Below are 23,076 nucleotides of genomic sequence, written 5' to 3'. Positions count from 1 at the left end.
AGCCACCCAGGCGCCCCAGCCTTATTTATTTATTTAAAAAATATTTTATTTATTTATTTGAGAGAGCAAGAGCATGAGCAGGGGTAGGGGCAGAGGGAGAGGGCGAGGGAGACCAGACTCCCTGCTGAGCAGGGAGCCTGATGTGGGACTTGATCCCAGGACCCTGAGATCATGACCCAAGCCGAAGACAGATGCTTAACCAACTGAGCCACCCAGGTGCCCCTTAATAGACTTTTGAGAGGAGTTTTAGTTTTACAGAAAAATGGAATGGATAGCACAGAGGTCCCATATATACCCTCTGCCCCCACACATGCACAGTCACCCCCACTATTAACATCCCCCACCAGAATGGTACATTTGTTACAATTGATTAACGTATATTGACCACACTATTATCACCCAAAGACATTACATTAGGGTTCTCTCTTGGTGTTGCATATTGTATGGGTTTTGACGAATTTATAATGACACGTATTCATCATTATAGTATCATACAAAATATTTTCACTGTCCTGGGGCGCCTGGCTGGCTCAGTCCATAGAGCACATGACTCTTAATCTCAGGGTCGTGAGTTCAAGCCCCACTTTGGGCGTGGAGCCTACTTAAAATTAAAAAAATAAATAAAAATAAACAACAAAAAACCCCAAGTATTTTCACTGTTCTAAAAATCCTTTGTGGTCTGCCTATTTATCCCTCCCTCCCAGCCCCTGGCAACCAGTGATCTCCATAGTTTTGCCTTTTCTAGAATGTCATAGACAGTATGTAGCCTTCTCAGATTGGTGTTTTTCACTTAGTAATATGCATTTAAGGTTTTACTGAGGTTTCATTATAAAGGTTATAATGACACATGGTATATAAGAGATGTTCTCTAGGTAAAGAACTAAAATTTTAAGTCACCCTCCAAAAAAAGCTTTGAGAAACCTAGTAGGCTAGCTAGCTTTATGACTTTGGTGGATGTACATTCATTTGAGGAGCATGTAGATGAGACTGTTTTTAAATTAATATTTTAATATGTGTTCAATTGAATGTTTTTCAATTTAATGAAAAATTTTATCAGTTGAATGTTGTCTTCCCTTTTCTGGCCTAACCAGGTTCCTGGATTGTAAAATTTTATTTAATATCCATATTATTATAGAATTTTAAATTTGATATGACCAATAACATAACCAAGCAGTTTTTTGCTTCTGTTCTTATGAAGTGTATAATTAATGTATAATTAGTAATAGAATTTATTTGCCTTAAGTTCTAGATAAGAGGATTGTCTATGTCATTCATTGGGTTTTTTTTTTTTAAAGATTTATTTATTTATTTATTTTAAAGTAATCTCTACACCAAACATGGGATTCGATCTCATGACCCCAAGGTCAAGAGTCACATGCTCCTCCGACTGAGCCAGTCAGGCACTCCTATATCATTCATTGTTAAAACAGATTCTTCACGTACAGAATCTCTGTTCTAGCTATGTCATATATATATTTTATATACTGGGTCTAGCTGGCCCAATATATAATTATTATTCATACCATTACTAAAATAGTTTACATCATTAAGATACTTTTATTCTGTCCTTTCTTAAAATGTAGAAAACCAGAAAGATTGTTTTAGAGGGATTACCAAAATGATACTAGCTTCACGCATGTTTATGTTTCTTCAAACTGGGGTGCCTGGCTGGCTCAGTTGGAAGAGCATGTGACTCTTGATCTTGTGGTCGTGAGTTCGAGCCCCACGTTCCGTGTAGAGATTACTAAAAATAAATAAATAAATAAGATATGTTTCTTCAAACTAGACTGTTAAAGAGCAGTTTGGAGATGGACCTCGAGTCTTCTACTTTTATGTGGCAATATTTAGACAATATTTGGGCAATATTTAGGAGGTAGACCAAGAGATTAGTAGAATGAATGGGGGTGAAAGAGGGGGGCAGAAAATACAGGTGGCACCCAGGTTTCATTCTTTAGAGTGCTAGGGAATACAGGGAAGAGAGATTTGGGAGGGATAGGGGAAGATAAGTTGAGCTTTGGGTATGGAAGCAAGTAGAAATGTCTGCTAGTCAGTTGGTGTTACAGATCTGGTGTTTATTAGGAGAGAGATTTGGGCAGGAGGTGGAAATTTGGAATTCAGTAGCATGTACATTATAATTGTGAAGCTTTGTGAATGATAAGTCACATAGAGTGTTTAGATTGAAAGATTGATTATTAAGATGGCTGAGGACCCAGGATTGGACCCCAAGGAGTGCCAACACTTTGAGGGTGTTTTCCAAAGTGTAATCAGAGGATTAGTAGCATCTGAATCCTGTGGGTTGGGCTTGTTAAACCTTCAGCTTTCTGAGTCCCACTAAGGCCTCTGTGTACAGTTTTGTTTGTTCACAGCCCTCTCCTACCGAGGGGCCCTTGGTAGCGTTTCTAACAAACACTTTAGAGGTTCTTTGCGCGCTAAAGTTGGAGGTGTAACAGGTGGGTAAAGGAAATGTATACTGCAAGAGAGACTTCAGGCATAACCAGAGAGTAAAAGGAAAATCATGAGAAAATGAAACTGGTGTCAAGGGAACAAATTTTTGAGGAGGGTGAGGTCAGCTGTTACACTGCTGAAAGGACCAAGAAAGATGAGGACTAAAGGATGTCGTTGGATTTTAGCAACATGAGAATAGTTAGTGTGTTTGTCAGGAGTATTTCTATACTCTGGTGCTGGAGGCAAAACTAGATGGCAGGGGGCTGCACGGTGAATGGGAGGTGGTGGTTGCTTGAGAGAATACCTTGTCAAAGTGTGCCCGTGAGAGGCGTGGGTATGAGGGTGTGTTAGCAGTTGGGTGTGTTGTCAAGGGAATGTGTGTATGTATTTTAGTATAGGAGAGGTAATTGATATGCTAATGAGAAGGAGCTTGCAGAGAGTGGAAGTTAGAAAATAGGAATATGGGGTATAGCTGGGGTAGAATCTAGAGTATTGATGGGAAGAAGGGTCCTCGAGGGAAGGAAGAAATAATAGCGGTAGATGTGTTTACTGGCAGGAGATCCTACTAATGGCTGTGTTTAATGTGTGAAGGTTGGTTGGAGAGCGACAGGTGGTGGTATCAGAAGCTTCACATCTTTACGCAGAATGGTGGTTATTAGATTAGGGAAACAAAGATTACTGAGCAGCATGAAGATTGAGGTTCAAGACCATGAGTTGAGCGCCAGGAATTTTTTCAAGGAACTTTTCAGACAAACAAATTTTATCTCTATCTCAGTTTCACAGTAAAAATTATGAAGTATGACATCTTTCCTTATCCTTAAAAAGATCAAAAGAAAATATGGTGGTTTTATTTTAAAGTTTTTTGAATTTGTATTGGTGTGTACATAAAGCCAGCATATAGTTAAATAGAATCAGTTTTGTTGTTCTCAGGAAATGCTGTTTTGTCTTTCAGTTTTTGACTTGCTTTCATGAGAAAACAATGATGTTTTCTTTCTGTCCTGTTTCAGGAGATTTACTGAACTGAAACACTACAGTGATGAGCTGCAGTCTGTCATCTCACATCTTCTTCGAGTCAGAGCTGTAAGTGGTCCCCAGGGCTTTGTGACACACATTCATAAGGAAGTGCTTCTCGCCTAATCACATTTTTAAATAATGGATGGTGTTTATGATGAATAGCTGGTTTTTGCATTCAGATTTGGCCTGTTCCTCATCCAAACTGCATTTTTTAAAAAAAAAGTGAAATGTTTTCTGGCATAAACAACTTGAAGGTTTTTAGCCTGTTGTTTTCTCTGTAGTTTGTATATGGTTGTTTTGACATCTTGTCAAAGGCCTATCCTTTCAGTGTTGGAATATAATTAAGTAAGTGTGGGAGTTTAGATCGACATGCAGTGATATCCTTGTACTTTCAAGGTTTTTTTTTTTAAATAGTGAAATAGTTTATATATGTTAGGCTATCCTGTGCCTGTGCTCTTAAATTCTCCTAAATAAACTTGTTTGGGGTAATGGTCTGCCATGACAAAAGAAATTAGAAATTGAGGCATAATCACTGAACTTAGCCATATGGTTGGGCTCTGGTAGACATGGAGCCCTTAGAACTTGGCTGTGCTAGAGACTTTGAAAGGGGCACCTGGGTGGCTCCGTCGGTTAAGAGTCTGCCTTCAGCTCGGGTCATGATACTGGAGTCCTGGGGTTGAGCCCTGCATTGGCTTCCTGCTCAGTGGGGAGTCTGTTTCTCCCTTTCCCTCTGCTCCTCCCCCAGCTCATGTTCTCTCTCTAATAAATAAATAAAATCTTTAAAAAAAAAAAAAAAAGACTGAAAGATACTGGGATACCAGGTCTAGGATCACAACTTACAGTGATTGGAATCCTCTTGAAATACATTATCTGGGATTTGTTTTAATGAGAGCATCTACTGGTGAGGAGTGGAAAGTGGGGGCAGTTTTAGATGAAACTAGATTGGCCATATAATAATTGTTGAAGGTAGGTGTTGGGAAATGGAAGTATGTTCTACTGTTCTCTACTTTTTGTATGACTGAAGATTTCTATGATAAAAAGTATAAAAAAATAAAATAAGAGAAAAAAATCCTTTTGAGTATCTTTATATTGGCCCAATCTTCTGTTTAACCATTCAGAGTACCATTAGACTCCCTAAATAAATTATGAGATACTTTCTAATAAAAGAAAAGGTACCTGTGAGAATTAGTAGGCTAGAGTCAAGAACTGGGTATTGGGAAGCTGTGGATTGATAAGGTAATTAGACAACAGTTCTTGTGGAAAGTTGGGGGTAGGGGGGACAGAGACACCCCAGAAGACTGGAAGAATAATTCATATAGCTTTGTCTTTTATGCTAGAAACCTTGGAGAATCGATTTAAATTAGAGGTCTGGCTGATTGTGAAAGCTGTATCCTTTTTAAAGGCCTTCAACCAAAGGGAAGGGTGGGGAACGCTGTAGAAAGCCTTGTTTAGCAGGAAGGTTAACAGTTCTGGGAGTTCGAGTAGGCAGAGGGACATAATTGTACACTCACATGACTAACCCCAGGTATTGAGAAGTTCTCAAACAGTCTTTCAGACCCAGAAGAAAACTAAAGAACAAAGCAGAAAAACCAGCTAGAATCAGATTTATCAGAAATCTCCGAGATGAGTGTGAATTGAGCAGAATGTAATGGTTAAACACTCAGAAAATCTGTGAAGTATAGGTAGTAAATTTAAGTGAGACCTAAAGGAGGGAGACGTAATTGTCATTGCTGTGAGACTATTACAGATCATTTAGCCTGAAGGAAGGTATACATGATGCTTTCATAAAAAACAAGTAAAATTGTCACAAGGCAAGATAACCATAGTGATTATGTGTTGTTTTCTGCTGAAAGTGTATTTTTAAATGTGATTAATATTTAATAACCTTTAAAGATTATGGCAAAATTTAACCATATCAAATTTGTTTCTGCCCTAGGACTTTTATTTGCTCTTCCTCATGCCCGTATCACTTTTCCCACATGCCCCACCTTCAAGAACCTCTCTTGGCCTATTCTCTTTTGTCATTCATTTCTTATCTCAAATGCCTCCCTCAGAGAAATCTTTCCTGGGCATCTTACATAAAATAAGATGCAATTTTCTATCATTTTCTGTCATTTCTCTGTCATACTCTGTCATTGCCGTTGTCTTTATAGCAACACCGTCTGACATCGTGTTCTAATTTGTTACTGAGCTCCCCTACTAGGACATGTGAGCTCCACAAGAGCAGGTTTGTTTTCTCGCTGCTAAATCCCTGGAATAACGTCCAACTCATAGACACTCACTATATATTATAATACATTGAATGAAGGAACAAATGAATGTATATGCTGACATTTTTATGTTTAAGAAGAATCTGAAAAAACAGAAATTGCTTCTTTTATTTTAAATTCCAGTATAGTTAACCTACAGTGTCATGTTAGTTTCAGGTGTATAATATAGTGATTCAACAATTCCCAGTGCTCATCACAACAAATGCTTTCCTTAATCCGCATCTCCTGTTTCACCCATACCCCACCCACCTCCCCTCTGGTAACCATCAGTTTGTTCTCTATAGTTAAGATAAATTGCTTCTTGAATTTAATCATAACCAACCAGGGAGAACTGGTTAGTAATGTATATGTGAAAAGAACCTTTAAAGAAAACAACCTCGTCATCAAAGAATTTGTAATACATAAGTAAGAGAATTCTGGGTATAGATATTTATCCCAAGCTTTTTGTTTGTTTGTTTTTTGCTCAAGATTCTATTTATTTATTTATTTAAAGATTTTATTTTTTTATTAGAAAGAGCACACACGAGGGGGGAGAGGGGCAGAGGGAGAAGCAGACTCCCCGCTGAGCAGGGAGCCTGACGCGCGGCTCGATCCCAGGATCCTGAGATCATGACCTGAGCCGAAGGCAGACACTTAACCGACTGACCCAGGCATCCCTACGATTTTATTTTAAGTAATCTCTATACCCAATGTGGCATCAAGACTCAAATGCTCTACCGACTGAGCCAGCCAGGCACCCCATCTTTAACTTTATGAAAACAGGCTTCAGAAACTTTAATGACATTAAAGATAGCTTGAGCTCTTGAAAGGAAAGGCAGCACTTGATCTGTGAATCAAATTGAAATTCTGAGTGAATAAATGAGAGAAAAGCCAGTGAACAATACAGGATGCTTTCTGATTAGCTAAAATTTTGATTTTTCTAAAATTGGGAGAAAGGCTATTTAATCATGGACAGTAACAGAAAAGTAAAAATGAAAGCTTAAAGTCCCAACGCACCACAGGAAGGGCCTTTTGTAACAGACAGAATGTCAAGAGAAGAAGGCTTAGACACTGTTTGAGACAGAGGATGAATTCTTTTATTTAATTATTGTATTTTATTTTTGAGACAGAGGATTAATTTTTTTTTTTTTTTTTTTAAGATTTTTATTTATTTAACAGAGATAGAGAGCACAAGTAGGCAGAGCGGCAGACAGAGGGAGAGAGAGAAGTAGGCTCTCCACCGAGCAGGGAGCCCGATGCGGGACTCGATCCCAGTACCCTGGGATCATGACCTGAGCCGAAGGCAGCCGCTTAACCGACTGAGCCACCCAGGCGCCCCCAGAGGATGAATTCTTAACAGATGAAGGAAAACAGAATTATTTGACTATCTTTTCTATCAAGGAGAATTCTTTTGAAAGTAGAAAAGGCAAAAAATAAGTTTTAGATTGGTTAAAGAGTTAAATATTTATCAAAATAGAACAACCAGAAAGAGTGGGTGGCCTTGGACTGAGAGGAGCTGGCTTTGGACTGTGTCTCTGCCATTTATTGGGTCCTTCAGACAAATCGAGCTAAAAAAATGGGAATATCTGCCTGGCACATAGTAGGTACTGAATAAATATTTGTTATATGAAGGTGCCTTATTCATAGAATTATGAGACTCAGATGAAATAATTTCTGTCTTGTAAATAACAACGGAAAGGGGGCACCTGGGTGGCTCAGTCGTTAAGTGTCTGCCTTCAGCTCAGGTCATGATCCCAGGGTCCTGGGATCGAGCCCCGCATCGGGCTCCCTGCTCGGCGGGAAGCCTGCTTCTCCCTCTCCCACTCCCCCTGCTTGTGTTTCCTCTCTCGCTGTCTCTCTCTCTGTCAGGTAAATAAATAAATAAATCTTTAAAAAGAAAAACAAATAACAATGGAAAAATAATATTGATCTGTATATCAACCAGTGCTCAAGCGTATTATATAATATTCTTATCAAGTTCCCACAATAGCCCTTTAAAGATAGTACTGTTACTGTCCTCATTTGTAGATTAGGAACAGAGGCAAAGGAAATGTACTAAATGAAATTAAAAATAATTTGTCTGATACCACACTATAATAGATGTGTGGAGCCAGAATTTCTACTTTTGCCTGACTCAAGAGCCCATGCTCTTAACTACCTACAAATGGTATATTGACAGAGGACATGAATTCAAGTAGATTGAGCAAGAAGAAAACTGATTTTCATTGAGTCATCCTCCTTATTGCCAGGACCCTTAACAAATGTCATCTCATCTAATCCTCACAAAGTTATATGATGAAGGTCATTTCCATATTGAAAGATATAATAACAAGGCTTGAAGTGGCTTAATAAATCTCCAAAGTCAAACCCTAAAGTAAGAAGGAGCTGGAATTTGAACTCACATTTGTCTGACTGCAGATCCCATATTTCCTACTACAGTATATGCTGCCTCTTTAGGGAGAGATCAAATTTAAAAGGGAGGGGGGAGGTGCACCTGGGTGGCTCAGTTGTTAAGCGTCTGCCTTCGGCTGGAGCTGCATCAGGTTCCCTCCTCCATGGGAAGCCTGTTTCTCCCTCTCCCTCTGCCCCTCCCCCTGCTTGTGCTCTCTCTCTCTCTCTCTTGCTCTCTCGCTGTGTCTCTGTCAAATAAATAAAATCTTAAAAAAAAAAAATAGAGGAAGGGGATCTCTTCTAAAAAAATAAAAAATAAAAGGGAGGGGGGAACGTTTAACTTTGCAGATACTATAAATTATAATTATTAAGATACTACTTGACATGTTTGTCCTAAGGATGGTAATCTCTGGCGTTCTGAAATATTTAGTGATGGTGACAGTATAAAGTATTACATGCAGCTCGTTTGGGAACCACTGTGGCAGTAAGTATCAATAGTTAAATCTCATAATCTTTGAATCCTTAGGAAGTAGTTCAAAAGAAAAGAAAAACTATGCATGTCTAGATTTTCAAAATAAGATCATCTAATAGAATGTCCTGAAACTGTCCTTTTTAGCATTAAATCAGCTACTACTTCAGTGAGGATAGAAAAGGCATTCTTTTTTTAAAAAATTTGTTTATTGTTATGTTAATCACCATATATTACATCAGTAGTTTTTGATGTAGTGTTCCATGATTCATTGTTTATGCATAACACCCTGTGCTCCATGCAGAATGTGCCCTCTTTAATACCCATCACCAGGCTAACCCATCCTCCCACCCCTCTCCCCTCTAGAACCCTCAGTTTGTTTTTCAGAGTCCATCGTCTCCCCCTCCGATTTCCCCCCCTTCATTCTTCCCCTCCTGCTATCTTCTTTTTTTTTTTCTTAACGTATATTGCATTATTTGTTAGAAAAGGCATTCTTACAGTTCCAAATGATTCTGAGCTGTGTAGAATGATTGGATGAGTCTGTCACATTTCTTCTGCTGTCATAGAATTTGCTAGGTATCACTCTTTCCCTGTCAGATGATCAGTTTTCAAAAAGAAAGACTTCTCAATAGAAAGGAAATTGAATAGCAGTCGGAACTAAATCATTGGGTACAGCCCCTTTTCCCTGGCACCAGTATCTTGATTACCAATGACCAATGAATTAATTTGGTTTTAGGTTTTATCATTTCTGTTTTATTTCTCTGCCATTTTTGCTTTTCCTTTTCTCTAGAAATGGTAATTTTTGGTTATAGTTTCTCTGTGCCTCATCTTCTTTTTCACTGCTTAATGATCTAGGTACAAGTCATTTTGTGTTTTAGTTGGCTAGATCCATTTGTTTCCATGAATAGTTGATACCAGAAACACTGGTCTCATAACGAGTGCTGAGTGTCTGTGGTCTAGTTCATGGGTAGGTAGTTCCTCCTGTGGTTGCTCACTTTTTTGGTATAGGAAGACTCTTACCTCTTTTGGGCATGCTCTGTGGATCAAATTATTTTTCAGAGTTCTAATTATTATGGTAGAAGATCCTTTTGTACCAGCTGCCAGGAGTGATATACTTTAAAGAAATAAGCTTTTAAGTCCTTGGGATTTACAAACTTTGTCTTTTTCTTTTTTAAGATTTTATTTATTTGAGAGAGAGCGAGCATGAGCAGGGGGGGAAGGGTAGGAGGAGAGGGAGAAGCAGACTCCCCGCTGAGTGGGGAGCCCAGCTCAGGACTCGATCCCAGGACCCTGAGATCATGACCTGAGCCGAAGGCAGATGCTTAACTGACTGAGCCACCCAGGCACCCCCAAACTTTGTCTTTGAACATTTATTTTGGATCTGCATTTTGTACTTAAGTTGCTTGTAGTTTCTGTTCTTACGTGGTTAAAAAGTGTTCTCCCTCTCTTTCATACTTAATATCTTAGTGGGTGATAAAATGCTCAGCTTTCAAGAGGAGGTTTGATCTTTAAAGTACAAAGATCTAGGAAAGTTAGTGGTCTAGAATGGCATTTTCCATTTCACATTCTCTGGAATGCCAGTTCTGTATGATGTTTTCTAGTGCAAACCGTATCTCTCTTAAATAGTCATGATTCGTATATGTTGTTAAAGGTCTAAAAAGTCCTGTGGAAAAGAAAAGTGTTAAATTTTATTATCTCCCAAACTTACTTGATGATGGAACAACTTTAAAAAAAGCAACAACTGGGACGCCTAGGTGGCTCAGTCGGTTAAGTGTCTGCCTTTGGCTCGGGTCATGATCCCAGGGTCCTGGGATCGAGTCCCACATCGGGCTCCTTGCTCAGTGAGGAGCCTGCTTCTCCCTCTCCCTCTGCCTGCCACTCTGCCTACTTGTGCTCTCTCTCTCTGTCAAATAAATAAATAAAATCTTTAAAAAAAAAAAGCAAACAACCTTTGACACTCTCTGTAGGCCTCAAAAAATAATTGGGGAATAACATCCTTAGAGAAATTAGTTGAGAGGTCTGGGGACAACTCTGGAATGTTTCAAGCAGAATGAAGACTATGAGCTTTGTCCTGAGTCTAATGCAGTGATGGGCAGACTTTTACTGAAGGCCAGATAGTAAATATTTTCTATATATTTTGGGCTATATGATCCCTGTAAAATCTATTCAGCTCTGCTATGAAAGCAGCCATAGACAATGCTGACATGAGTGTTCTAATAAGACTTTACAGAAACAAGCTGCAGTCCTGTGGGTGCTGCTCCCTAGTCTAGTGGGCAAGCCAAGGAGAGATGGAAAACATTTTATGTTCCTCTTACACCCGCTCCAAGTATTTAGTGCTGGTTCATTCACTTTAAGCTGAAAGTATTGAAAGGGTTAGGATTTGTTGTATGGTTAACGCCTAATTCTTCAGATTATTCGCATTTAAGTAAGGAATTAGGGACATAATTTATCCTCAGGGTTTACATTTAGAAACTGTGTACCAAGAATTTTTTTGTGAAATTTTTTAGGGTTTAGGGTTTTATGTGGGATTACTTTTGGTCTTCAGTTCATGTTCTAACACTTTGGAGGAGAGTTTATGGTGTTTTGTCTTCTGTAAAATTTGTGTGAATAGCTAGGCAGTATATATTTCATCTCGATCTAAATTATAATTCTATTTTTTTCCCCCTGATAAATGCCACTTTGAGGACTTTATCATAAGGAAACAATCTGAAATTTAGGAAAACTTTATTCTCAGACATGTTTATTAAAACATTATGTGTAATACTAAAAAACTTAAGGATAGCTAAATATCCAACAAGGAGTGCTTATGTATTTTATACACTGCTAGATGGAATTTTATGCAACTAATTAAAGTGGTATTTATTAAAAGGAATATTAACCTGCTGGATAAAAATATTACCACTTTTTTAAAAAACATTTATTTATTTATTTATTTATTTGAGAGAGAGAGAGAGAGAGAGAGCATGAGAGGGGAGAGCATCAGAGGGAGAAGCAGACTCCCCGCTGAGTGGGGAGCCTGATGCGGGAGTTGATCCTGGGACTCTGGGATCATGACCTGAGCTGAAGGCAGACATTTAACCAACTGAGCCACCCAGGTGCCCCTATCACTTTTAATATAGGAAATTTTAAAACAATAATTAAAACATGTTTATATATGTTCTTTATTTTTATATATGTGTGTGTGTGTGTGTGTGTGTGTGTGTGTGTGTATAAAAGCAATTACATAAATACGATGACAGCAGGTTTTTTTCCCCCCATGATGAGACTTTGGGAAATTTAAGTTTTTTCTTTTTCATATTTTCCAAGTTTATTGTACTAAGCATTTTTTTAATGAGGATAAAATTTCTCTTTTTTTAAAGAGTAAACTATATATAACTTTGATCTAATAGTAATTTCTTTTAAAAATTTATTCCAGAGAGTAGCAGATCGACTCTATGGTGTATATAAAGTGCATGGGAATTATGGGAGAGTTTTCAGGTAAGCATTATATAAACTTTTAAAATAAATGATTAGCTCTAATTAGCTTTTTGCCTGAGAACTATAATTCTTGAAAATTTATGGGTCTGAAATGTAGTTTAGTTTTTATTTATTTGTTTTTTATGTTATGGCATAATTAATTACTTAATTTTTTATTCAAGTGTACTTAACATACAGTGTTAAATTAGTTTCAGTTGTACAATGTAATGATTCAACAATTCTATACATTTCTCAGTGCTAATCAAGATGACTGTACTCCTAATTCCCTTCACCTCTTTCACCCATTTCCCACTCCTCCCACGTCCCGCACCCCCTTTTGGCAACTACCAGTTTGTTCTTTGTATTTAAGAGTCTGGGGTGTTTTTTGTCTGTCTCTCTTTTTTTGTTTTGTTTCTTAAATTCCACATATGAGTGAAATCATATGGTATTTGTTTTCCTCTGTCTGACATATTTCACTTAATGTTATACTCTCTAGGTCCATTCATGTTGTTGCAAATGGCAAGATTTCATTCTTTTTTATTCTTTTTTATTTTTTTTTTAAGATTTTATTTATTTGACAGAGAGACACAGTGAGAGAGGGAACACAAGCAGGGAAGTGGGAGAGGGAGAAGCAGGCTTCCCGCTGAGCAGGGAGCCCAACGTGGGGCTCGATCCCAGGAACCTGGGATCATGACCTGAGCCGAAGGCAGATGTTTAACGACTGAGCCACCCAGGCGCCCCTCATTCTTTTTTATGGTTGAGTAATATTCCATTGTGTATGTGTATACACACACAATGGATAAGGAAGAGGAGAGCTAGATATATATTTATATATTTATATTTTTACATATCTATCTCACATCTTCTTTATCCATTCACCTATGGATGGACACATGGGTTGCTTCCATATCTTGGCTATTATACATAATGTTGCAACATTCATAGGGGTGCATATATCTTTCCGAATTAGTGTTTTTGTTTTCTTTGGGTAAAGAAAATTTGGGTAAATTCCTAGTAGTGGAATTACTGGATCATATGGTAATACTGTTTTTAATTTTTGAGGAACTTCAGTGCTGTTTTCCGTAGTGGTTGCACCCCCACCGACAGTGCAGGAGGATTCCTTTTTCTCCACATCCTCACCAACACTTGTTACCTCTTGTCGTTTTGATTCTAGCCATTTTGACAGATGTGAGGTAATACCTCATTGTGGTTTCGATTTGCATTTCCCTGATGATTAGTGATGTTGAGAATCTTCTCATGTGTCTGTTGTCCATCTGTATGTCTTCTTTGGAAAAAATGTCTATTTGCTTCTTTTGCCTATTTTTAATTGGATTATTTGTGGGGTTTTGCTGTTGGTTTGTATAGGTTCTTTATATATTTTGGATATTAACCCCTTATCAGATATATCATTTGCAAATATCTTCTTTCATTCAGTAGGTTGTGTATTCATTTTGTTGATTGTTTCCTTCACTGTACAAATGCTTTTTATTTTGGTGTAGTCCCAATAGTTTATTTTAGCTTTTGTTTCTCTTACCTGAGGACACGTATCTAGAAAAATATTTCCTTTGGCTGATGTCAAAGAGGTTACTGCCTATATTTTCTTCTAAGAGTTAATGGTTTCAGGTCTCGCATTTATGTCCTTAATCCATTTTGAGTTTATTTTTGTGGGTGGTGAAAAAAAGTGGTCCATTTTCATTCTTTTGCATGTAGCTGTCCAGTTTTCCCAGCACCATTTGTTGAACAAACTCTCTTTTTTTCATTGTATATTCTTGCCTCCTTTATTGTAGATTGACCATATAAGTGTGTGTTTATATCTGGGCTTCTGTTCTGTTCCATTGATCTGTGTATCTGTTTTTGTGCCAATACCATATTGTTTTGATTACTACAGCTTTGTAGTATATCTTGAAATCTGGGGTGGTGATACCTCCAGCTTTGTTCTTCTTTCTTAAGATTGCTTTGGTTATTCGGGGTCTTTTGTGGTTCCATACAGATTTTAGGATTATTTGTTCTAGTTCCATGAAAACCGCTGTTTGGTATTTTGTTAGGGATTGCATTTAAATCTCTAGATTGCTTTGGGTGGTTTGGCACATTTTTAACAATATTGTTTCTTTCAGTCCATGAATATGGAATGTCTTTTTATTTGTGTCCTCTTCAGTTGCTTTCATTAATGTCTTATAGTTTTCAGTGATGACAGGTCTTTCATCTCCTTGGTATTTTATTATTTTTAGTGCAGTTATAAATGGTTCTTAATTTTTCTTTCTGCTGCATTATTAGTGTACAGAAATGTAGTGGTTTTCTGTATATCAATTTTGTGTTCTGCAACTTTACTGAATTCATTTATCAGTTCTAGTAGTTTTATGGTGGAGTCTTTAGGGTTATCTATATGGAGTATCATGTCATTTGCAAATAGTGAAAGTTTTACTTCTTCCTTACCAATTTGGATGACTTTTATTTCTTTTTCTTGTCTGCTTGGCTGTGGCTAGAACTTCCAGTCCTGTAACAGTGGTGAGAATTGACATCCTTGTTCCTTTACTGATCTTAGAGGAAAATGTTTCAGTTTTTCAGCATTGAGTATGATGTTAACTGTGGGTTTTTCATGTATGGCCTTTTATTAATGTTGAGGTATGTTCCTTCTAAACCCACTCTGTTGAAAGTTTTTATCAAGAATGGGTGTTATACTTCATCATATGCTTTTTCTGCATTTAAGGAGATGATTGTATGGTTTTTATTCTTTCTCTTGTTAATGTGATGTATCATGTTGATTGATTTGTGAATGTTGAACCACCCTTGCATTGCTAGAATAAACCCCACTTGACTGTCGGGAAAGACCCTTTTAATGTATTTATTGTTGGATTTGGTTTGCTAATATTTTATTGAGAGCTTTTGCATTTATGTTCATCAGAGATATCGGCCTGTAGTTTTGTTTTGTTTTGGTAGTATCTGTCTGGTTTTGGTATCAGGACAGTGCTGGCCTCGTAGAATGAACTTGGAAGTTTTCCCTCTTCTTCTGTTTTTTGGAATAGTTTGAGAATACATATTAACTCTTTCTTAAATGTTTGGTAGAATTCACTTGTGCAGCCATCTGATCCTGGACTTTTGTTTGTTGGCAGTTTTTTAAATTACTGTTTCATTTTCATTGCTAGTAATCAGTCTGTTCAAATTTTCTATTTCTTCCTGATTCAGTTTTGGAGGGCTCTATTTCTAGGAATTTAACCCATTTCCTCTAGGTTGTTCAGTTGTTGGCATATATAATTTTTCATAATGTTCTCTTGTAATTTCTTTCTATATCTGTGGTGTTGGGTTTTTTTGTTGTTATTTCTTATGTCTTTTATTTTAGCCATTCTGACAAGCGTAAGGTGATACTTCATTGTGGTTTTGATTTACACTAATTTATTCTTACTGATTTCTTTTTGTGTGTGTGGTGTTGGTTTTTATTTCTCCTCCTTAATTTCTGATTTTGAGTCTCTTTTTTTCTTGAGTCTGGCTAAAGGTTTACCAATTTTATCTTTTCAAATGACTAGCTCCTAATGATATCAATATCAAAGAGTTTTGTTTTGAAATGATGTCCTATAATAGTAGTTTTCATAGTTTTTTTTAAAAGTATTTCTTTCAATAAAAAATAAGAAATCCAATATATTGAGCAGATAAAAATGAAATTACTCTGAAGCGGTGACCACTGCCCTTTGCTTTGTTGGCAGAATGCCTAAGAAGATTCCATTAGAAATCACTGTTTTATAGAATTAGTGATATTCTTTTTTTTCTTTCTTGGTATTACTTTATAATTTCTGAAGGATTTTACAAGATGAGTTTTTCAGTCTTGGAGTAATTTTAGTGTTAATTAATTTAGAATATCTGCTTGTGTATAGTGCTTGCATATTGTGGTTATTTTTGAACCTTTTGTGATTTTTTTCTGTGTATTATTTTGGTTGTGACATCTTAGAAGTTGTTATCCAAATCTTTTTATAAGAAAATGTCCTTGCTAATGTTCCATTATAAGTCCTTTTGATTGGATTAATTTAAAAATGATTCATTTTACATTTTTAAATAGGTAATCCAATCATATGGCACAAAATTCAATAGGAATAAATGCTTTTACACTGAAATGTCTCCCTTCTCTGTTAACCATCCAGGTCTCCTTCTCTGAGACAGTTAATACTAGTTTTCTTGGTTTCTTATGTATCCCTCTTGTAAAATGTAATACTATAAATATATTAACATACAAACACATGCATTTTTCCCTCTTTTTTTTTTTTTTAACATGGAAAGGGAGCATGTTGTATACATTGCTATGTTGCCTTGTTTTATACCTTGCTTTTTTTTTACTTAAGAACTGCTCTCCAAGATAGATTGTTATCATTAAATAACTGTATTGAGTTTTATCAAGGAGGAGGAGGATCATAGTTTATTTAACCAATTTCTTCTTGTTAATGATTTCTAGTCTTCTGTTATTTCACTAACTGCTGCAATAAATATTCTCGTTCATGTCATTTCACATGTGTATGAGTATGTTTGTAGGATAAAATTCTACAGGTTCTCCAAGTGTTGTTACTGACTCTTGAGGATAATAGATAGCATTTGTAGTTTTGGTAGATATTGCCAAATTGCCCTACATAGAAGCTATTAACCTCTCACCAGCAAAGTATTAGTATCTGTCTTCTTACACCATTATTCAACAGTATGTTAGTAAGGTTTTGTCTTTGCCAGACTGATGATGAGGAATGGTTTCTCACTGTAGTTGTAATTTGCATTTCTTTAATTATGAATGAAGTCAAACATTTTTTTCTTATGTTAACAGACTTTTTTTTTCCTATTTCATAATCTATCTACATATCTTTTGCCCCTTTTTTTTTCTGTTGGGCTGATTAGTTTCTTTTTTTAAAATAAATTTTTGAGAGAGCGCACGAGTGGGGGAAGGAGAAGAGGGGGAGGGAGAGGGACAAGCAGTGGGTTGATTGGTTTCAATTTTCTTAATTGATATACAGGAGTTCTTTATCTTTTGGGAGAATTAGGGCTTTGCGAAATGATTTGCAATTTTTTTTCCACTTTTGTTATGTATTTTGACTTTTCTTATGGTGGCTTTTGATATACAGAAATATTCTATTTATTAAACTCAGTTACATATAAATTATTAATTTTTCTCCTTTCAAAAACAATAGCCTCTGACCTTTGTGTATATCTTAATGACGTTTTATTCACTATGGAGTATAAAAAATACTTCTCATTCCTTCTATATTTTTGTGGTTTTATAAATTTTTGATTCATCTGCAATTTATTTGAATGTCAGGTGTAAGATACGGAGCCAAATATATTTAATTAACTGGTGAGAGTAGCATATTATCCATAAGCCTTTGGTTGATCAATACATTGAAACTAAATGCAGGTTGGGATGATATCAGGATTATATGACATTTTTAATTTTTTTATTTTTTTCATCATGATAAATGTACTCTTTAATCCCCATCATCTGTTTAACTCATCCCCCCACCAGCTGCCCCTCTGGTAACCATCAGTTTGTTCTCTATAGTTAAGAGCCTGTTTCTTGGTTTGTCTCTTGTCTTTTTTGTTTTCTTTTGCTCATTTGTTTTGTTTCTTAAATTCCACATATGAGTGAGATCATATGGTATTTGTCTTTCTTTGACTGACTTATTTAGCATTGTACTCTGTAGCTCTATCCATGTTGTTGCAAATGGCAAGATTTCATTCTTTTTTATGGCCAAATAATACTCCATTGTATACATATACCACATCTTCTTTATCCATACTTCAGTTGACGTACACTTGGGCTGCTTCCATAGTTTTGCTATTGTAAATAATGTTTCAGTACATGGGGGTGCATGTATCCCTTTGATTTAGTGTTTTTGTATTTTTGGGGGGTAAATACTCAAGTAGTATGATTGCTGGATCATAGGGTATTTCTATTTTTTTTTCTTTAAAGATTTTATTTATTTATTTGAGATAGAGAAACACAGTGAGAGAGGGAACACAAGCAGGGGGAGTGGGAGAGGGAGAAGCAGGCTTCCCGTGGAGCAGGGAGCCCGATGCGGGGCTCAATCCCAGGACCCTGGGATCATGACCTGAGCCGAAGGCAGACACTTAACGACTGAGCCACCCAGGCGCCCCAGGGTATTTCTATTTTTAATTTTTTGAGGAACCTCCGTAGTTTTCCAGAGTGGCTGTACCAGTTTGTATTCCCACCAACAGTGCCAGAGGGTTTTGCTTTCTCCACATCCTCAGCCAACACTTGCTGTTTCTTGTGTTTTTGATTTTAGCCATTCTGACTCGTGTGAGGTGATATCTCATTTTAGTTTTGATTTGTGTTTCTCTGATGATGCGTGTTGTTGAACATCTTTTCATATGTCTGCCAGCCATCTGTATGTCTTCTTTGGAGAAATATCTATTCATGTCTTCTGCCCATTTTTAAATTGGATTATTTGTTTTTTGTGTATTGAGTTGTATCAGTTCTTTATTTAGATACTAACCCTTTATCAGATATGTCATTTGCAAATATCTTCTCCCATTCTGAAGGTTGCCTTTTAGTTTTGCTGATTGTTTCCTTTGCTGTGCAGAAACTTTTTATTGTGATGTAGTCCCAATAGTTTATTTTTGCTTTTATTTCCTTGCCTCTGGAAACATATAGAAAAAATGTTGCTATGGCAATATCAGAGATTACTGCCGGTGCTCTCTTCAAGGATTTTTATGGTTTCAGGTCTCACATTTAGGTCTTTAATCCTTTTTTTTTTTTTTTTAAAGATTTTATTTATTTATTTGACAGAGAGATAGAGAGCACAAGTAGGCAGAGCAGCAGGCAGAGGGAGAAGGAGAAGCAGGCCCTCTGCTGAGCAGGGAGCCAGATGCAGGGCTTGATCCCAGGACCCTGGGATCGTGACCTGAGCCGAAGGCAGCCGCTTAACCGACTGAGCCACCCGGGTGCCCCTAATCCATTTTGAGTTTATTTTTGTGTGTGGTGAAAGAAAGTGGTCTGTCCAGTTTTCCCAACACATTTGTTGAAGAGACATTTTTTCATGAAGAGAAGTATATTGATATTGTAAGAATGTAAACAGGAATATATGGCTAAACATGAAGGAATAGTATAATGGGAATAAAGGCAAATAGTAATCACCTTTCTGAAGTCTCTTTCGTTACATTTGACTTATCTACAGTTGCATTTAGATTTATTCACATGCATCAGCCCTGATTTTTAAAATATTCCCAGAGTTGAACTTGAGTTAAGCTTGGGAATATCCTCATTTGAAAATTAACACCAGGGTGCCTGGCTGGCTCGGTCAGTAGAGCATGTGGTTCTTGATCTTGGGGTTGTAAGTTCAAGCCCTGTGTTTGGTGTAGAGATTACTTAAAAATAAAACCTTAAGGGACATCTGGGTGGCTCAGTCGGTTAAGCGACTGCCTTCACCTCAGGTCATGATCCCAGGGTCCTGGGATCGAGCCCCACATCAGGCTCCCTGCTCAGCGGGGAGCCTGCTTCTCCCTGTCCCACTGCCACCCCCCCTGCCTGTGGTCTCCTGCTCTCTCTGTCAAATAAATAAAATGTTTAAAAAAAAAAAGAAAGAAAATTAACATAAATCAGACACTCCTGAAGGTAGCACATTTATTATAATAAGTAAATGGACTTGTATTAATTTGAGAAACATGTAGATAAAAGGTCACTTGGTTGAATCAAATTTCAAGAAAATTATTTGCATTAATTTCTTGTGATGAAATATTCTAAAGTTTGGTCTTTTTGCCAACTCAATAAATTAATAGAAAACCACTTTACATCTAAAATATTTTTTTTTAAAGATTTTATTTATTTATACATGAGAGACAGAGGCAGAGGGAGAAGCAGGCTCCCCACGGAGCAGAGAGCCCGATGTGGGACTTCATCGCAGGGCCTAGGACATGACCTGAGCCGAAGGCAGGCACTTAACCGACTGAGTCACCCAGGCGTTCCTAAAATATTTTATGAAAAGTGAGCCAGGGAGACCAGAGGTGGTTGAGGTAATTTAAGCAGGTGATGAAGAACCTGAACCAGAGTGGTTGCTAATAGGTACATTTGCTGAACTTCTGCTACCATGGTAGGTGCTAGGTTACCAAGATTTAACTTGTAAGCAGTTGAATGACTAGAAAGGTTGCGATAGACAATGTAGGAGAAATAGCAGGTTTGAGGGATGAGTGAAAGGGTTCTGTTTTGGATAGATTGCACTTGAATTAAAGATTTCTGTTAAGCAATTGGGAATTTGGATCAGCAGTTTAAGAGGCTGGTGAGAATATGATTTGTGTATAAAGGATGAATCCTAATAGAGTGATTTTTGAAAATGTAGGGTTAGGTGATAATGTCAAAGGGTTAGAGTAAGTCTGTGAGAGACTCAGGGCCAAACCTTGGGAAATACCTCCTGTGTTCAAGGATCAGGCAAAGGGGCCCCTGGCTGACTCAGTTGGTAGAACATGCAACTTTTGATCTCGGGGTTGTGAGTTTGAGCCCCACATTGGGTGTAAAATTTATTTTTAAAAAATCTTTAAAAAGGGGATCAGGCAAAGAAAAAGAACCAGTGAGGGAGATACTAGAAAATTGGTGAAGAACTGGGAGTGTACAATGTCAAGCAAGTGAAGGGAACACTTCAAGAAGTTGGAGTTACACTGTAGGGGAATTGAGTCTGATGAAAAGGGGAAACGGGTAAGTAAATCTTTGGTGGTAGTTTGGAGAGCAGTTTGGTTTGAGTGGTATGATGTTATTGCAGTAGTCCTAGGAATGAGAAGAAAATATTAAGGAAGGGAAGACAGCAAGTTACTGGTTAGCCTTTTAAGGAAGTCCCTGAGGTTATTCTTGAAGGGGAGAAACAGAGTCTGTTTTGTTTTGTGTAGGGGAACAGGGATGAAAGGGTGGATGGGAGAGAAGACAGAGAAGATACAGAGCTGTCTTAAAGCAGAGGAGTGGTAAATTGTAGGAGGCAACGTTAGTCAGTCTCTGTCTCAGTGAAGCAAGTGTCTCTGCTGAGAACAAGTCAGGTGATTTCTTTGGTTAGGAAGCTTGAGGGGAGTGATATAGGGCAGTCTATCTCAAATGCAGGGAAGTCTTGAACTTGGTGGCACAAGTTACAGGGCACCCGCCTTTACTTCCCCTTAGCAGCTCCACCGGGGATTGGCTGGAAGGCGCTGTGGCAAGTGCAGTCTCTTTGAAAGCTTGAGTTCTTGATGTACATGCAAAATTTGCATTTTATTCTGTAAAACATCTACGGTTGTTTAAATATATATATATAAAACTTTTTTCCCCCTCAAATGTAAAAGTAAAAGTCATTCTTCAGAAGAAGTGTGCCGTGTTTATCATATGGCTTCAAATATCCGTTACGAAGTATCCCAGTTTGAGAGGCACTGTTAAGGGTATTAATTAGGAATGTGAGTGAGGATCGCTGAGTAGTGCCAGTTGGTGGGCAAGTGTTTTTTTATCTTTTGAGTACTGCTGACCTAAAAGAGTAATGAAAAAATTCAAGATGAGTGCCACTTAATTGGAAAAAAGCTTACTTTGTTTTTATTTTTGGTTTGAAATTTGAGAGGGGAAGAAATACAAAGCTGCTTCATCAGCTTTGTTTTTTTTTTTTTTTTAAGTGGAGCCCAGTATGGGGCTTGAACTCACGACCCTGAGATCAAGACCTGAGCTGATATCACGAGTTGGGTGCTTAACTGACTGAGCCACCCCTTAAAAATATTAAATAATCTCTACACCCAATGTGGGGCTCGGACTAGAACCCTGAGATCAAGAGTTACGTGCTCTACTGACTGAACCAGCCACGTGCCCCTGTAGTTCATAGATGGACTTCAGGTTGTCAGAACTTTCTGAAATTACATGCCAAATTTTGTTTGTGATTTTTTTTCCTTCTTAGGGAAAAGGTCCATAGTTTTCCTCAGATTCTACAAAGGATCCAAGGCCCTTTTTGATCTGTTTCATCTGTGACAATTTACCCACCCATTAAGTACTTTAAGATTCAATTATTCCTCTTACAATGTTGATGTTAAGTCAACTACCCTTTAATAGTTCCTTGTATGTTAATGGTTCCTCCTCTCCCCTATAAACTGGTTAGCATTTTCTATTTCCAATCCTAGACATATCCTTGGACCCCAGGTTAGAACCTTTTGTTTAGTAGTGCTGCTTGCATTTTAATGGGCATACAGATCTCCTGGAGAACTATATATATTGAATTTGAGGTGACAGAGGTGTGTAAAATGAATATTTTGATACAGTAGATCTGAAATGGGTTCTGTGATCCTGTATTTCTTTCTTTCTTTTTAAGATTTTATTTATTTATTTGTCAGAGAGAGAGCACAAGCAGGGGGAGCACAGGCAGAGGGAGAAGCAGGCTCCCCGCTGAGCAAGGAGCCTGCTGTGGGACTTGATCCCAGGGTTCTGGGATCATGGCCTGAGCCAAAGGCAGACAACTGGCTGAGCCACCCAGGCGTCCCTGTGGTCCTGCATTTCTAATGAAATTCTAGGTGATGCTGTTGGTAGACCACAATTTGAGTAGCAGAAGGCTAAGACTATAGGTCTTGAGGTCTTGTGCTGGTACATAGAATCCAGTACATGTTTCCCTCCTCACATTTATTAATTCACTTATTGGTTCATTTTTTCATTTTACCTGCAAGCTATAAATACCATGTGTTTATCAGGCTCTAAACTGCTTAATAGGCATACATAGGTGATAAAGTGTGAGTCCTACCTTCCTTGACCTAGTTTTTAGTCTTGTTTGGTAAACAAAGGAATTAAATTTGGTTATGTTGGCCTTGAGTTGGTGGCACATAGTAAGGTGCTCAAAGATTAATGAGATGGATGAAGTATTTTTGGGATATCCAATAGACAGTTGATCTGGACTATCCATTAATTCTTTTTTTTTTTTTTCTTAGAAGGGGGGAGAGGCTGGGGCAAGGAGAGGGGCAGAGGAAAAGGAAGAGAGAGAATCTTAAGCAGGCTCCATGCCCAGCATGGAGTCCCACACAAGGCTCAATCTCACAACCCTGAGATCATGACCTGAGCCAAAATCAAGAGTCAGATGCTTAACTGACTGA

General features: G+C 37.6%; 1 protein-coding gene across 3 annotated transcripts in view; it reads left to right on the top strand.

Annotated features, from left to right (window-relative positions):
• Positions 1 to 23,076, top strand: part of SNX4 (sorting nexin 4) — a 72,551-nt gene that overhangs the window by 30,252 nt on the left and 19,223 nt on the right. For all 3 annotated transcript variants that reach the window (XM_032406750.1, XM_032406752.1, XM_032406751.1), the window contains exons 7-8: positions 3,453 to 3,525; positions 11,984 to 12,045. In XM_032406750.1, coding sequence (XP_032262641.1) covers positions 3,453 to 3,525; positions 11,984 to 12,045 — 135 coding nt within the window. The remainder of the gene's footprint in view (positions 1 to 3,452; positions 3,526 to 11,983; positions 12,046 to 23,076) is intronic.

Source organism: Phoca vitulina, unplaced genomic scaffold (genome assembly GCF_004348235.1).
Source record: "Phoca vitulina isolate PV1807 unplaced genomic scaffold, GSC_HSeal_1.0 scaffold8, whole genome shotgun sequence".
Taxonomy (NCBI): Eukaryota; Metazoa; Chordata; class Mammalia; order Carnivora; family Phocidae; genus Phoca; species Phoca vitulina.
Note: the sequence above shows the minus strand (reverse complement) of the source record. Positions and strands in the feature narration are given on the sequence as shown.